Source organism: Oxyura jamaicensis, chromosome 4 (genome assembly GCF_011077185.1).
Source record: "Oxyura jamaicensis isolate SHBP4307 breed ruddy duck chromosome 4, BPBGC_Ojam_1.0, whole genome shotgun sequence".
In the NCBI taxonomy this organism is placed as follows: Eukaryota; Metazoa; Chordata; class Aves; order Anseriformes; family Anatidae; genus Oxyura; species Oxyura jamaicensis.
The window spans coordinates 25,212,828-25,227,203 of NC_048896.1; the positions used below are offsets into that span (position 1 = coordinate 25,212,828).

The 14,376-nt window shown below is 39.6% G+C and overlaps 1 protein-coding gene across 1 annotated transcript in view; it reads right to left on the bottom strand.

The window, feature by feature from the left end:
* TNKS (tankyrase) overlaps nucleotides 1–14,376 on the bottom strand; it is a 128,044-nt gene that overhangs the window by 78,585 nt on the left and 35,083 nt on the right. Inside the window, exon 4 of the mRNA XM_035324290.1 lies at nucleotides 13,277–13,372. Within this exon, the coding sequence (XP_035180181.1) occupies nucleotides 13,277–13,372 (96 nt within the window). The remainder of the gene's footprint in view (nucleotides 1–13,276; nucleotides 13,373–14,376) is intronic.

Sequence of the window (14,376 nt, forward strand, 5' to 3'; positions counted from 1 at the left end):
TGTTCTATTTGAACAAAAATACAGCTAGCCTTGTGGGGCAAGAATAAAAAAGCATCACAGCAAACAAAGATTTCTGATACAAAGATAATCAACAGCAAAATAAACATATATTCATGTCATGGTTTACTGTTTTTTTAATTCTAGTTCTCAAGAGTTGCAAGAAAATTGGGTATGATTTAATCGATGCATTTCCAAAGTACCAAATGTTTTGCTTAATTTTTTAAATCTTGCCAGATGCATGAAAAATTTCCATTAATAATGTGGTAACAATTCAAAATTCTGTTCCCTGGTGTAAGACCAACAACAGATTAACTGTTACATTAAAATTAGAAACCATTCACCACCTCACACCAAGGAAAGCACTTAATTATATAGTTCTTTTAAGCACAGGAACAGCCCCCATCGCACTACAAGAAAGAATTATGTATTTGTACCACTTCAGGTACAAATCACATAGTAAGCCTTAATTTCAAAATATATAGATATAATCTCTAAAGCACACGGAAAACAAGCAGGTCTGGGAAACACGGAAGGATGAATCTGTGTTGCCGGAGCTGCTTCTTCATATATGAAGGAAGTAATGATAAAGAAAGACCATAGCTAACACATTTTCAGAGGCATGGGTGATTCCTTCCCTCCCAATGAAATCATACCCTCCTGCCAAATGAATACACAGCCTAAGTCTTAACATAAAGTTAATATTGGCTGTATTATAGATTGAACTTTCATGGCAGTTTGATAAGGAGCCATGTACAAATTATAAATTCAATCTAATTTCAAGGAAGACCATAGTTCTGTAAGAGTCTCAACACAGTAAATGCGCAAGAGCTTGATAGCAGCCCGAATACACAGTATCCTTTTCCTCCCCTGCCCTCAGAAGAGGGGTAGAGAACAGACCAAAACAAGCAGCAATTCGCCTCACCAGCTGGTTTTCGAGTAACAGAGAACATGGGAAGAAAGAGTCCACCACCTAGAAGAACCAACTGTAGCCATGAAATCAGAAGAAAAAAAGCTGTCAAACTATGGAAAAAAAAAAAAAAAAAAAAAAACACAACAAGATAAACATAAAACAAGCTGTGTGTTTACAGCATATTTTATAAGATCTGGGAAAAGGTTTTATTTGTCTACTCACAAGATGCAGACAACAGCCACTGCCCTCAGAAGTTACCTGCAGCACCCCAGAACAGAGCAGCACCCCGCGAGACCTGCATTGTAATGACCCCAGCTTTGTCCCAAGAGAGGGCAAGCTCTAGCAGTGCTCCCATAAACAACCTTGAACTGCCTAAATAAACCCCCATTCAACCCCGTATCTTTCCTGGATCACAACTGGAGTGCTCAGCATCTGGCAGGACAGAGCCCTAAGGACATATGCAAGGAGAAATTAGAAATTTCAATTTATATGCTAATACTTGCTCTTACAGGAAAAACTGAAGTATAACAAGTGATTTCTCTTTGCATAGAAACAGCCTTGATTGTTATTTAATGATCACAACGAATATCTAGAAAGCATGAAATGAAGCTAATAAATCTGTTGAGACTGGAATTTTCAACAAATACAAGTAGTCAAAGTTTTCCAAAACTATTAGAAGCCTCATTTACACATCCGACTCCTAAGAGGTTTGCAATCCAGTAGCCCTTACCAACTACTCCAGAAAGGACACATTAAACATCCCTCCAACTCAAATATAAATCTTACTTCATCTTAAAGCTTTAAATATTTTGCAAATTTCTTTATTTTCTTGACTCAAGGATGCTGAACTGTATCAAAATACATCGAACTTTCTCCACTCAGTGGAAAGTACTGAAACTATTCTACAGAGTAATACAACCTTCGGGAGCTTTTTAATATTTTTAAATTAAGTTTGGAAAGTAAGTTCTGATATTTTTCAAGAAAATACAGCTTCATTATCATGCCTCAAAAGAGAATATTAGGAAGAACTTCTTTACCGAAAGGGTTGTTAGGCATTGGAATGGGCTGCCCAGGGAAGTGGTGGAGTCCCCATCCCTGGAGGTCTTTAAAAGGCGTTTAGATGAAGAGCTTAGGGATATGGTTTAGTGGAAGATTTGTTAGCGTTAGGTCAGAGGTTGGACTCGGTGATCTTGGAGGTCTCTTCCAACCTAGATGATTCTGTGACTTAAAAGGCAAACTTCAGCAGGACATTTTCACAAGAGTTCTTGACCATATTCATTCAGATATTGGATAATTTTAGGTGACAAGACATAAAACAAAGTCTTAACGAAAAGGCAATGATAAGGAGGTCTTTTCACAGCATATATGATTCACATCTACGTGAATTCATATTTATATTAATTACATAGATGTGAAATATCATATTTCTGCTCAGCAGCACAGACGGACCCACTCAGATCTCTTGCCTTTGGTCTATTAACACAGGCCAGTCCAAGTGATACTGAGCATCAGTTTCTCACTCATCTCTGGAAAGTTCTGTAGAACACAAAGAACAAACCCGTTGCCACATGAAATGTAAACTGCATCTGAGCCGGCTGTATCATGGATCACCTCAAATAAATCAGATCAACACGATTTCCATCGCATATTTTTAGTTACGAAAATCCCCTACACTCTTCATTCACTCATTCCAAAAAGACGTATCAAGGTATGTGGTCTCACCTAGGAGGCACATGAAAGCAAAACAAGCTGCATCCAAGAAATATGATTCTTTTCAGTATCCTAATTGGAGATAGAGCTTGTGGCGATTCTGGTAGCTGCCAGAAAACTTAAGGTTACTTAACATTTGTGATTTAAGAACTGGTTTCCATTGTAATTCTGCCAAGTTTGAAACCTTCAGGCTGAAGTTCTAATTGCACATCTCAACCTAAATTTTAAAATTACACAGGAAGAATTGCACCAGATCTACAGGACAAAGAATGCTTGTGCTGTCCACACAACTCATACACGTTTTGTATTTTAACAAAATGCAGAACTTCCTTAAAGCCCTTTGAAAAGGAGCTTTAACATCTGGACATCTCAGAATAGGAACCTTAAAAAAGGATAGAACATTTGGGTCAGCCAAAGTTAGAAGAAATGCCTACCATGGTCAACTTGAAAAACCCCATCTCATTTGTCTAAACTGTACGTTGCTGAAAACTGCAGATTGGATTTGACAGGTCAGGGGAAAGGGAGAAGACAGCCAGACAAATTATGGTCAAGATTAAAGAAGAATTTTGAGCAAAGTCTGAAAAATGTGATACTACTTGCTGGGGTCATAAAATGTGTTCCCCTCCAATGTCTGGAGGCCTTCTCGTGCACATTAAATTGAACTTGCACATACATGCATTCTGCTAGGATCATGCCACGCTTTCCAGCCTACAAGATCCCTGACTTACTCTGCAAAGAATGGCCAGTGTTCAGCTTATGAATGAGGAAACGTGCAACAAACTGAATCTTACTGCTGGACACCCGCTTTATTTATTGTACAAACAGGAAAGCGTGTAAGAACTGTTGGAAGCAGCAAATGCTTCAGCATAGCCCGGTGCACATCCTCGTTCAGTTTATGATCCAGCACCCTACGGTGAAATGGGATACCTGAGACAGATGCGCTTCAAACCCTGCAAGGGGAATGGCAGCATCAGCAAAAGGGCAGGAGCACTGAAGCTTCAAAGAGCTGCAGATAAACCTAAAGAAGACTGGCACAGCCTTAAGTATGAACTGTCTGATCTAAGGCAGAATTTTCAATCGTATTGTTAAAAATGGGTTTCCTACTATGTGAGAGCAACTGCAATCTTAAATCCTAGGTTAACGAAGCCACGGCGACCTGAGTTAGCACAACAGTTTGCAAAGGGAAGAGTCACACAAGCAATAGGTGAAGACATTTTAAAATCAATTTGAACAGAAGTTATTTTAGACCTTTAAAGCCTCGTAAGAAAACAATGGAATCAAAAAGCAATTTTCTCTCTCCTTTGCACTAAAAACACTTGATCTTTTACATTAAAAAAACATAACTCGGGAGCCCAATTCCCTTTAAATGTCAGGAGTATTAACCACTTTCTGAAAGCCTTCTCCTTGAATTTAAATCATGTCTACCATATGTACAGTAAAATTAAAAAATATATATATTCTAAGCAAGCCAGGTGCCCCACCACGGACAGGAACTGGAGCACAGCCCCATGCTCTGTGAGCCAGGCAGCCGGAGCACTGAGAGGAGCACACAGCTGGCAAGAACAAGCAGAACAAAACGGTACATAAAGAGCCTAGCACAGCCACAGCGCTGAGCAGCAACGTGACCGGACCAAGAGCTTTTGTAAGGACCTACCTTCGTCTCTTTCACTTTCAAAGAACTGGAAGAAACACACTCGTCTAGGTTGACCATATCCCTACCAAGCAGAACAATTTATGGATTTATTTTTAGTGGTATTATTAAATGAGGTATCTATTCATAGCAAATCTTCCTTAAATGTATACTTTTGAGTTTGACAAAGCTTCTTACCAGAAGACCTCAGCTGACTACAGGCTTGGAAGTAGGACATCAGAGCAACGCTTCTTACGGAGATCATTCTAACAGGACCTTTCAAGACCCAGCCAGCCTAGGTGGGTTAATTGCTTTAAAAGAGAAAGGAAGTATTTTAATGGACGTAAGCTTGCATTCTCCTCCAAATTCAAACAACTCTTGTGAAAGCGGAACATGGAAAGCTAAAAAGTGACTGACATAGAAGAGGGAGGCTGGAGAGCTACCACTAAGTGGTCTGAAACATAACAGTATCTATACAGCATTAAATCATTTCAGTATCTTGCCAGTTATTTAACACTTGTAAAGGAGTTACTTTGCTAGCTCAAGAAAAGAAGAATGAAGTCATACCAACAACTGGGAATACGTAGGTGAAGAGAAAGAGAGGAGAAAGGGATAGAGTCGGAAGGCTAACTGGACAGAGAAGCTGAAGAGATCACACAGACTCTGCATGAAAAATTTATAAGGCAACCAGGGTTAGAAGATTGAGGAAAGAAACAACATGCCTAGTAAGAGGCATAGTAAAGGAGGGACACCGCAAGTACGAGATGCACGTGTTGGCAGGAAGTGGGGACCAAGACAAGAAGCCTAAGGAGAACAGCTACGGGTCCTGGAACTGGTACCAGAGGTTGGTTAGGATAGGATAAAGACTAAAGAGCTAGATAAAGACTCCTACGAGAACCAGCCACATAAGCAGATATCACTAAGTTTAGAAAGAATGTGCAGAACAGGCTACCACTACTGCCATGTTCTACCTTTTCTAACAGCACCTCCTTGGCTGGAAGGCAGCTAAACAACACATGATCCACTTCAAACTTAGATGCTTTAAAGCAGGATGAAATGAATCTTTAAATCTGCTGAGAAGAGATGAACTAGAACAGCAGTTTGTTCTTCAGCGCATTGGAATGAAACTTCAGATCGCAAGGAAATACTGGTCAGTGACGTTGACACAAAATTACATAGGAACCTTCACAGCACAATCAAAAAGAAAACCCTAATTCCAAATAAAATATTTAGCTGCTTTAACCATGTATTAAAGAGTTTTTTCCCATCTCGCACCATTCACTCTTGCTTTCAACTTCTGCAGCAAGTGAAACAGCAGCCATATGGACAACATTTTGCTTCTCTGTGCAATCCTGATTCCTCCCCAGAGCACAGCCATCCTTATCCTTCCTGGAGAACGAGGCATCAGGGAACAGTAAGCAGTCTTGCAAGCAAAGTCTGTGACCTAGTAAGTGTATAAAAGGTAAAACTAGATTGCCTGCCTCTCCCACTTCCTAGTCAGAGTATTTTCCTTACACAACATTAGCATTCTTTCAGATTCACCTGTCCAGCCTAGACAAAAATGGTCTACATGTTTTACACGTTCAGACTCCAAGACTGCAGTTGTGAGCGCTCAGCACTTCCAAAGTTTTAACGTGGCTCTACAAATACAGGACTGCTGTTGAAGTTACTGCATGAAAAACAAAAGCAGTGGGAGCATTTGCTTGTAGGAATAATACAGTTAGCTCAAAAAACCCACTGCGATAGTTCCACGATTGCTTAAAGCAATCAAAGGCAACAGAAAGAGTTGGAACTACAGTATGGCTATCCTGCTTATGAACAGAACTAGACAACTTAGAAGTCCTATCATATGACCTTCTTCCCCAGTTCATTTTTGAACACTGTACTCTGGCGTATTACCCCATACAGTACGTTGTACAGTGTAAAAAGGCCACTGATACAACAATCCAGAAGAGTTATCCTGCACAAAGGAAGTGTAGTAGGCAACAAAGCAGTATTTGGTTTCACAGGATTGCGAGAAGGCACTACTAATAAGCAGAAATGGACAACGTTGACTGTGCTAAAAACCAACAAACATCTAGCTCAAAAGGAACAAAAAGGAACCTAAACTGAACAAACAAAATTATCCAATCAATATTTACTAAAATTTCTTTCTTCTTCTCTAACATGTAAGACTGGTCATTGCTCAAGGCAAAAACAAAACAAAACAAAACCCAAGGCAATGCTCTGATGCACTACAGACACAGAAACGCTTCTTAGACATTTCTGCAATTACCTTCCGTAGGGTATGGAAAAATGCATTTGGGGCTCTTTATTTACACGTTTTAGAGATCTTATTTGTTACTCTGTCCATTTGAGTAACAACAAATTTTAGGGAGGAAAGCTTCTTTTGAGTATGATATTGTTAAGATTTACTATGTACTGTGGACCACATAAATTTGTGTCCATCAGGTTTCTGAAAGCTTTCAAAGCATCCAAAGCTCTATGCAAACTGCAGAGCTAAGAATCAGATAACTGAAAGACTGTACTCAGGTGCTTTGTAAAAGCTTTGAACTGATTATTTGTTTATTTGACAAGGGAAGAGTTTAACTCCACTTAATGAGCACTTGTTAAAATAATCCCAAATTAAGGGAAAAAAGAAAGCTGAAAGAGTAAAAAGTCTGGAAAAGGGAATGGTGTAAGTCAAAACCATGCTTTTCATAGAAGTATCACATCCTGAATCCTGCAATGCATCTTATTTGACCACCTACACAACAGACTCCACAGACTTTCGACTCGTCATCTAAACTGAGGATACAGACAATAAAAGTTGTCTGATCCAGTCAGACAGCCACACTCCAAAGTCATTTCAAGAGAAACAACTAGATTTAAACAGAAGATGAAGGTGATAGTGCTCACCTCTAACACGGGGAGCAAAGAGACAGAAGGGAGAACCCGTCATTATTCTAAAACTAAGTACTATAAGTTATCATGCAGAGAGACACTAGAAAGAAAGCCAAGCACATTAGGGCACGGACACAGAAAATTTAGGCAGCAGAACATACACAGCTGCTCACATAAATCCTTGCACAAAGTCCTTCAGTAAGGAATTCAATAAATTAGTTATGAGATGGGGGGCAAGTAGCTTTCAAGAACCAGACACTTCAAAGCATGATTAAAATCAGGAGTAACTTGTTTGCTTTATGATAAAGCACATTGGAATTGGTGTTCATCTACCACATTGAAGGAAACATTTAAATTATTCAATTACCAGATAAAACAAGAAATTAGAAGAAACGAAGACGAAACAGCAAGCTGAACATGAGCCAGCAGTGTACCTTGATGGCCAGGAGGGCCAACCATACCCTGGGGTGCATCAAGCACGGCACTGCTGGTCAGTCGAGGGAAGGGATGCTCTCAGACACATGGTTTGATTTTTTTGGGTGGTCCTTTGGGGATCCATTCTCAATGATCCTCGTGGGTCCCTTCCAACTCAGGATATTCTATGAGTCTATGAATTAAATCATCGCTATGGAAATCAACTGGATGTTATACCAGAACACAATGCTCGAATCTAGATATATTAGCTTGGATGAATAATGTGGTGCTGGAAAGTGTTAAGAGAATCACTCATATTGTTACTGTCACAAGTGAAACCTTATCTCCACCCAACTAAGACTTTACATGTAGACAGTAAAGAACAAGGACAGCTCTTCTTGAAGAGGAAACAACACAAGTGCAAAAAGTACTGCATGGCATCTAGAACAGAAAGATAAACGTTCATTCCTCTCTTCTTAAGGTGAAAACAAAGAAATGTAAAATGAAATTGAAACGCGGCCAGGTCAGAACTGAGAAAGGCCGCTGTTTTCCTCCTGACCTCCTCAAAAATCTGTGTATTTCTTTCAAAGGGGAAAGTGGGAACTAAGCCATACGCTGAATGAGATTATTTTAATTTTGACTATCTTGTTATATCTGTAAAAAATATAATTTAAAAAAAAGATCTCTAAGAACAGGCAACTGCACATTGATTCAAAGATTTATATACCCATACAGCTAGAACTTTTAAATGAGGGCTGCTCATATAGTAGACTTCAGGTTAGGTCTATGTTACAAGTACATTTTACTTCAGTCTTTCCAAAGACTGGATAACCAATGTCCTCTGCATTCCTGAAGGGAGGCTGACAGTTCTCATAAATCTCCAGAAAGTAGATGTAAAGTATCACCAAGGACTCCAAACATGAAAGCATCGTATGACACCTGCACCAGTGAACTCGAGCAGATGGCATCTTTCATTCCAAGCTTGTCCTGGTAAAAGTGAAGACAGCAGACCTGCCTGAAGGCTACACATACAATCAAAAAGATACACTCAAAGCAAAGGTCTTTTCCAGTACTTGCTTAATACCTCTTGCTTTTAAGATGTGTGCCAACAGCTTATCTCAAAATAAGGTGAAAGTTTTCTGCAGGGAAAGGATATTCATTCCTCAGCTGACGGGTTTCTTGCACTTTTCTCTAAGGCTGCAGACCCTGGTCGCTGTCAGAAAGGATGATGATCCAGACAAATGGAGAGCCCAAACTATTCGAGCAGTTTCTGCCCTTCTTACTTTAACAATCATTTAACTTCCTGTAAGTGCTGTTTTTTAAACATATATTTAAAGGTATTTTTAAAGACAGAAGCTACACGTTGTCTAAATGTTTTGATCTCAGAGTAAGCTACAAAAGAATTAGATCAATAAAAGCAAAGGTGGAGGAGGTTTGCAGGTGAAAAAAATACTCTCATGAAACCAAGAGGAAGTGCTAGTGGCTATCCAATCCAGAACTCTTTCAGAATCGTAAGAACACCTGAAAGGAAATACCACCAACCCAGAAGGAAGGAATTTGGGATTCAAGACGGTCAAACAGTAAAAATAAAACTGAGCCAAGCTAAAATCCTCTCTTCTCATCCCGGTAATTCTAAAATGGATTAGGTGTGCCTAGCGCCCATTTTCCATTCTAAAAATCATCAGTAAACCTTTGTAGTGGAATACCAGATTTTTCCCTTCCTGGCAGGCAAATCATACGTAAGTAGCAGTTCACTTCAAAAATCTGTGCGAACATGCTTTAATAAATGGACTATGCTCCCCATTTGAATTTGAAAGTTGACAGATGAAAACATGAATCCTCATTAGCACTTCTGATAACCTTAGCCCAGCCGTACTTTAACTCATCAAGCGGTCCTTCACATCCAAAAAGCATAAGTGAAGAAAGCTCAATAGGACCTAAGTAATTTGTCCATAAAAGACATTTCCATAGTGAGTAGGATGATCAGAGCCTTAACTTCAGAAATTTATTTATTTTTACAAACAAGACATTATTTCCTCCCCCCCAGAAACTCTTTCTTTAATCTGGAGCGACAGCAGTTTCCAAACTTCCTTCATTTTGACCTCTCTCAAGGATTTAATGCTTGAAGCCAGTCAAAACCAACCTTGCAAAACAGTGATGTGGAACAGTCTAGAATACATAAACCAACCTTAGCTCCTGCTAACAGCTTTGGAAACTGCTCGAGTACCAAGAAAAACCATCCACAGAGAGAAAGCACTCCCAAAGAGCAGAAAACACGCAGAACTGACAAAAAGCATCACTGCGTGAAAATGAAGAATAAATCATTCACATTAACAATATTGTTGGTTCTTCATATACTGTCCAGGAAAGACAAAGGGATATGAATGTTTAAAGGGGCAATAAGCAGATCAAGAGAATAATGAAGACTAATTATGACTTGCACTGCAATAGCTGCCAAATGCCCTGTTCTGGGTGGGAGTCCCACAGGGCTATGTACAGCACCAAAGCTGAGTCCCCATCTCAGAAACCACACATCCCAAGCACATTTAAATTAACAAAAACATAATTAGGATATTAATCTGATGTAACGCATCCGTTTATCAGATGGGATATATTTTTGGAGACTTTGGCTGAGAGAAAAAGATTATTACAATCCTTTTCTGACAACCTGATTTAAGAACAGTAAAGGATACTAGGAAAGGAGAAAAAAAAACATTGCCCTCTCAGTCACAAAGTGCTTGGCTCTCACAAATGGTGTTTATCCTGCAGAAGGGGAAAAAGACTGCTTTCCCATTTCAGCAGTAAAATGCAGGTTCTCTATAAATTTATTTATTTTTTGACTTTCTTTTATTAGCAGCTGGAACTTGTCGTCTGATTTCCATAAAATTCATTGCAGTTTAGAGAGACATTTTCTACATTCATTCCCATCAAAATATTAGCCTTTCATTTGCATTGCGTAACATTTATAAAACACATGTTTTAGAAGAGAACATTATAAGAAAATTGCTGGAAGTCATCCCAGAAACCACTGCATTACATATCCTTCCTGTAATCCAGGAGAAAAAGATACTATACATTATTCTAGACTGGGAGACAGAAAAGAACAAATCATTGTGGATTCAGCAGTTGCTGCCAGAACACCTAGAAATGTTCTTTATGCAGAGGGAGCAACCTTTCTAAAACCCATGCAGAATTCTTTGTCAAATTGAAAAGGCTGCATCAGTTACCAACAATTTTTCTGTTCACTTTTTTTTCTAAACTGTAAGCCAAAGAGAGAATATTAACATAGACCATTTGCAAAGTGATTAACATCTATGCGGGAACTTGATCCAAAAAAAATAGTGGTAAATTGAACTCTGCCCTCCAACAATCAATAGAGCAGCAGTGTGGAGAAGTTTATTATTGTCATAGCCCCTGATAGAAAAATGCACCAAAAACAACGTCATAAAAGCAGCAGTGACATATATGCTGCTTAAAGACACAGTGACAATTACAGATTGTACTTTCAGAAGTACTTCACTTTTAAAAGTTCTAAAAATCCCAGCTTTCAACACTAAATACCGAAAATTAAGTTAATCTATCCTACTCATTCTCAATCCAGTAATACCTTTAAAGTCCTGATGCGCCTAATTTAAAAAGCATTGCTGTAGCTAAAGATTATCACAATCCAGATACAGCCTGAGAAATCCCTTAAGCCGCCTCCTTTCAAAGAGATGAGGGCAGACCTGAAGATGATAGCATATGGAAAATGAATGAGAAAGTAGCGGTCTAACGGAGATACTAGAAAGCAGGGCAGCACCCAGAAAAATTAAACTGGAAAAAAAGCTTCAATTTAAATGGCATTCAGCGTGCCATTTAAGCTTGTTCAGGATACAGTGAAGCATGCAGCAGCTTAAGCCTGATTCAAACCCTGTTTACACAGCTTGGAGCTCGGCTGCACAGCATGGAGAGCCCAGCGTAGCCCAGAGCCACCTTGAGGACAAAGCTGATAAAACTGAACATTGATTTTTCTTGCTAGGGAGAATAAAACACACCCCCAAATTTCCTCTTCTTATTAACAATAAAACACCTGAATAGCGTAAGTGCCTCTGAGTACATGCATTTTATATTCTATATGTTAACATCCATTTGTTTCAGGAGCCTAGACAGCGAATGCTCTTGCATGAGGCATTAGGGATGAGGCCGGGGCAAAGTGCTTGCTGCATTCGAATAGACATTCCCAGAGGGCTGCTTCTAAGCCATCTCACTGGTTTGCGATGACACATTGCCCTCTCCTTTGCCTGAAACGCAAGGTACTGATCCAGAGCCCAGAGAAGTCAATGGGGAAGGCAAAGTCATCAACACAGCATCATTACCGACCTTAAGTCTTTTGCTATGCCCTGAATTTAATCTTTGAGCACATCCGAGCCAGGACCCTCCAGAATGTACATATACCAAGTTCCCACAACTAAATGTCCCTTAACGCCTTTTACCTTTGGTTACTTTTCCCTTATGCCCTTTCCATCCTCAACATCTGTATAACTGCAAAGATTATCAGCCTACAATTGTATTGACCTGCTTAGCACACCTAACGTTAGTGTTAACGCTGGAGAAATGTGTTTAAATTCGACACCGAGTAATTAAACTAAATCGTACGTATTTAAAAAGCATTGTTCTAAATCTACTCTCAAATCACTGCGGAGATGTAGATAATTATGTACAGCAGTCAATGCACTGGAAAGAGTACAGGAGGAAGTGTTCTTGACAAAGTAAAAGGAGCTGGTGGGCATTGATCATCACCTGAAGAAAGAATACGGGTGTTGTAAAGCATGTAACCTGTAAGTTACGCTGTCAATAAAAAGAGAAAATAGGGGAAATAAAGACAAGAAAAGGGAAACAGCTATTTCTTTAAAAGAAGCTCAGCTGCTGAATTCCTTTCTATAAATCTAATTGTATTTGTTTTTAAATCCAAGATTACTTTGTTCTAAACAGTTTTTCCTGCATCTCAAAACCTGCACAGAGGAGCACGTATTTCTCAATATTGATTTGACAGGCTACTAAATTAAAATTTTAATGCTTACTGGTATGCTACAACAGGTAATTTGTAAAAACAAGCAAGCAAACAAAACCAACAAAAAACCAAAGCTGCGTAAAAACAAAGTTGTATCTGTAGAATATTTTCATGGAAAGCAACATTTGGCAATTAGTAGTCCCTAAAAAGAAAAAAAATCCGTGGGTGACAAAGACTTCTACATAAAATGACTCATGAAGAGGAAGAAGGAAAGGGCAGCACGCAGATCTGCATGCAAAATATAAGGTAACTGTTAGTCTCTGCAGTCGGTAGAGCAGGTTGTCTTTCAGATCACAGGTACTTGTATGGTTATACAAACGTCCTTGCTTGTTACTGACCTGATTTCCCCCCCCCCCCCCCCCCTTTATTTTGTAAGGGCTGGGGGCTCTTATTCAATTCACATATTGGTTGGCAATTAAAAAAAGCAACAACATCGAAATGCATTGAATAACGAATGATGTTATGACAATTACATCTTTGCCATAAGTAGGATAAGCAAACCTACAGCAGCACGGCAGATTAAGGACAGTTACATCAAAATGAAAGCTGGTAAAAGACACAGTTTTAACATTCTCTTACACAGAAGAAAATCCGAAAAGGCAGAAGGCTTTTAAGGTGCTGGACTTATCCGCACAAAATGAAGTACAGGGAACACCACTGCAAGACAAATGCATCTTACCTGTGAGCACAGCTTTTGCTGAAGGGTCTGCCAGATCCAGCGCAGATTTCCCATCGGTGTTCCGAATGTTTGGATCAGCTCCGTGCTGCAGCAGTACTGTGCAGGGAAAGCAGAAACAGTACCTTACCTCAGGGATACACAGATTATTTACTGTTAAGCGTCTCCTCGGCATGATGTAGGCATAAACACACATTGCACAGTTTTCTTTATTTTTCCTTTTTTTTTTTTTTTTTTCCCCCCTCTCCTAAGCACTGCAGCAAAGGATCTTCTCCAGAGTAAAGCTAAGTTGGCAAGTTAAGATGTAGTAGGATCATATGACTTCTCTTGATAAACATGACCCCTGAATCTCTTGCAGTACTCAGTTTTGGGTCCCCCTCCTGCCTGCTAGCTGGGAAGCTGTGCCTTCACTGACTCCCACTGGGAAATCTGCTAACTGTGGAACCTGCTCCTGTCTTTTACTATCACTACTGCTGCTTGTTAGCACTCCTGTTCCTCTTCCTGGTGAATATCCAAAGCCATCCATGCCGTGCTGTAAAGCAGCGATGCTCCAGATTTTTAGTGGCTCACCACTCACACAAAGCATTTTAACCACAGTGTAACAGCTTACCTTCAAAAAACATAGCAAATAAGGTTAAGATGCATATCTTACAGCCTATATGTTCAGAGACTATTATTCTCACTGTTTCTCCCCACACGTACACTAAACTGATTAACCCCTAAAAATATTTGGAGCATAATAGGCAACCGTACGTCTAGGAAGGCATTAATACAGTGAATTACCACCTACAGAAGCTCGGCCAAAAAGATGGAAACGACAGCTTCAGCTATAAACTCTTCCGGCCAGAAACAACAACAATGCAATCTAGCCTCTCAAGATAAAGGCTGTTTTTTTCTTCTTTTTACAGAATTTGATAACAAAGTCCACAACAACAGGAGAAGTCTGGCAAAACAAGGCCCCGGCTTTCCATTTCCCCAAATGTCATGCAAAATAAACACGGCCTATTACCAGTGCCGACTGGCAGTTACACACTTGCCGTTCACACTTGTGCAAAGCAGACAAGACGGCGTGCAGAAAAGCAGAGACTCAATGCCCAGGACAC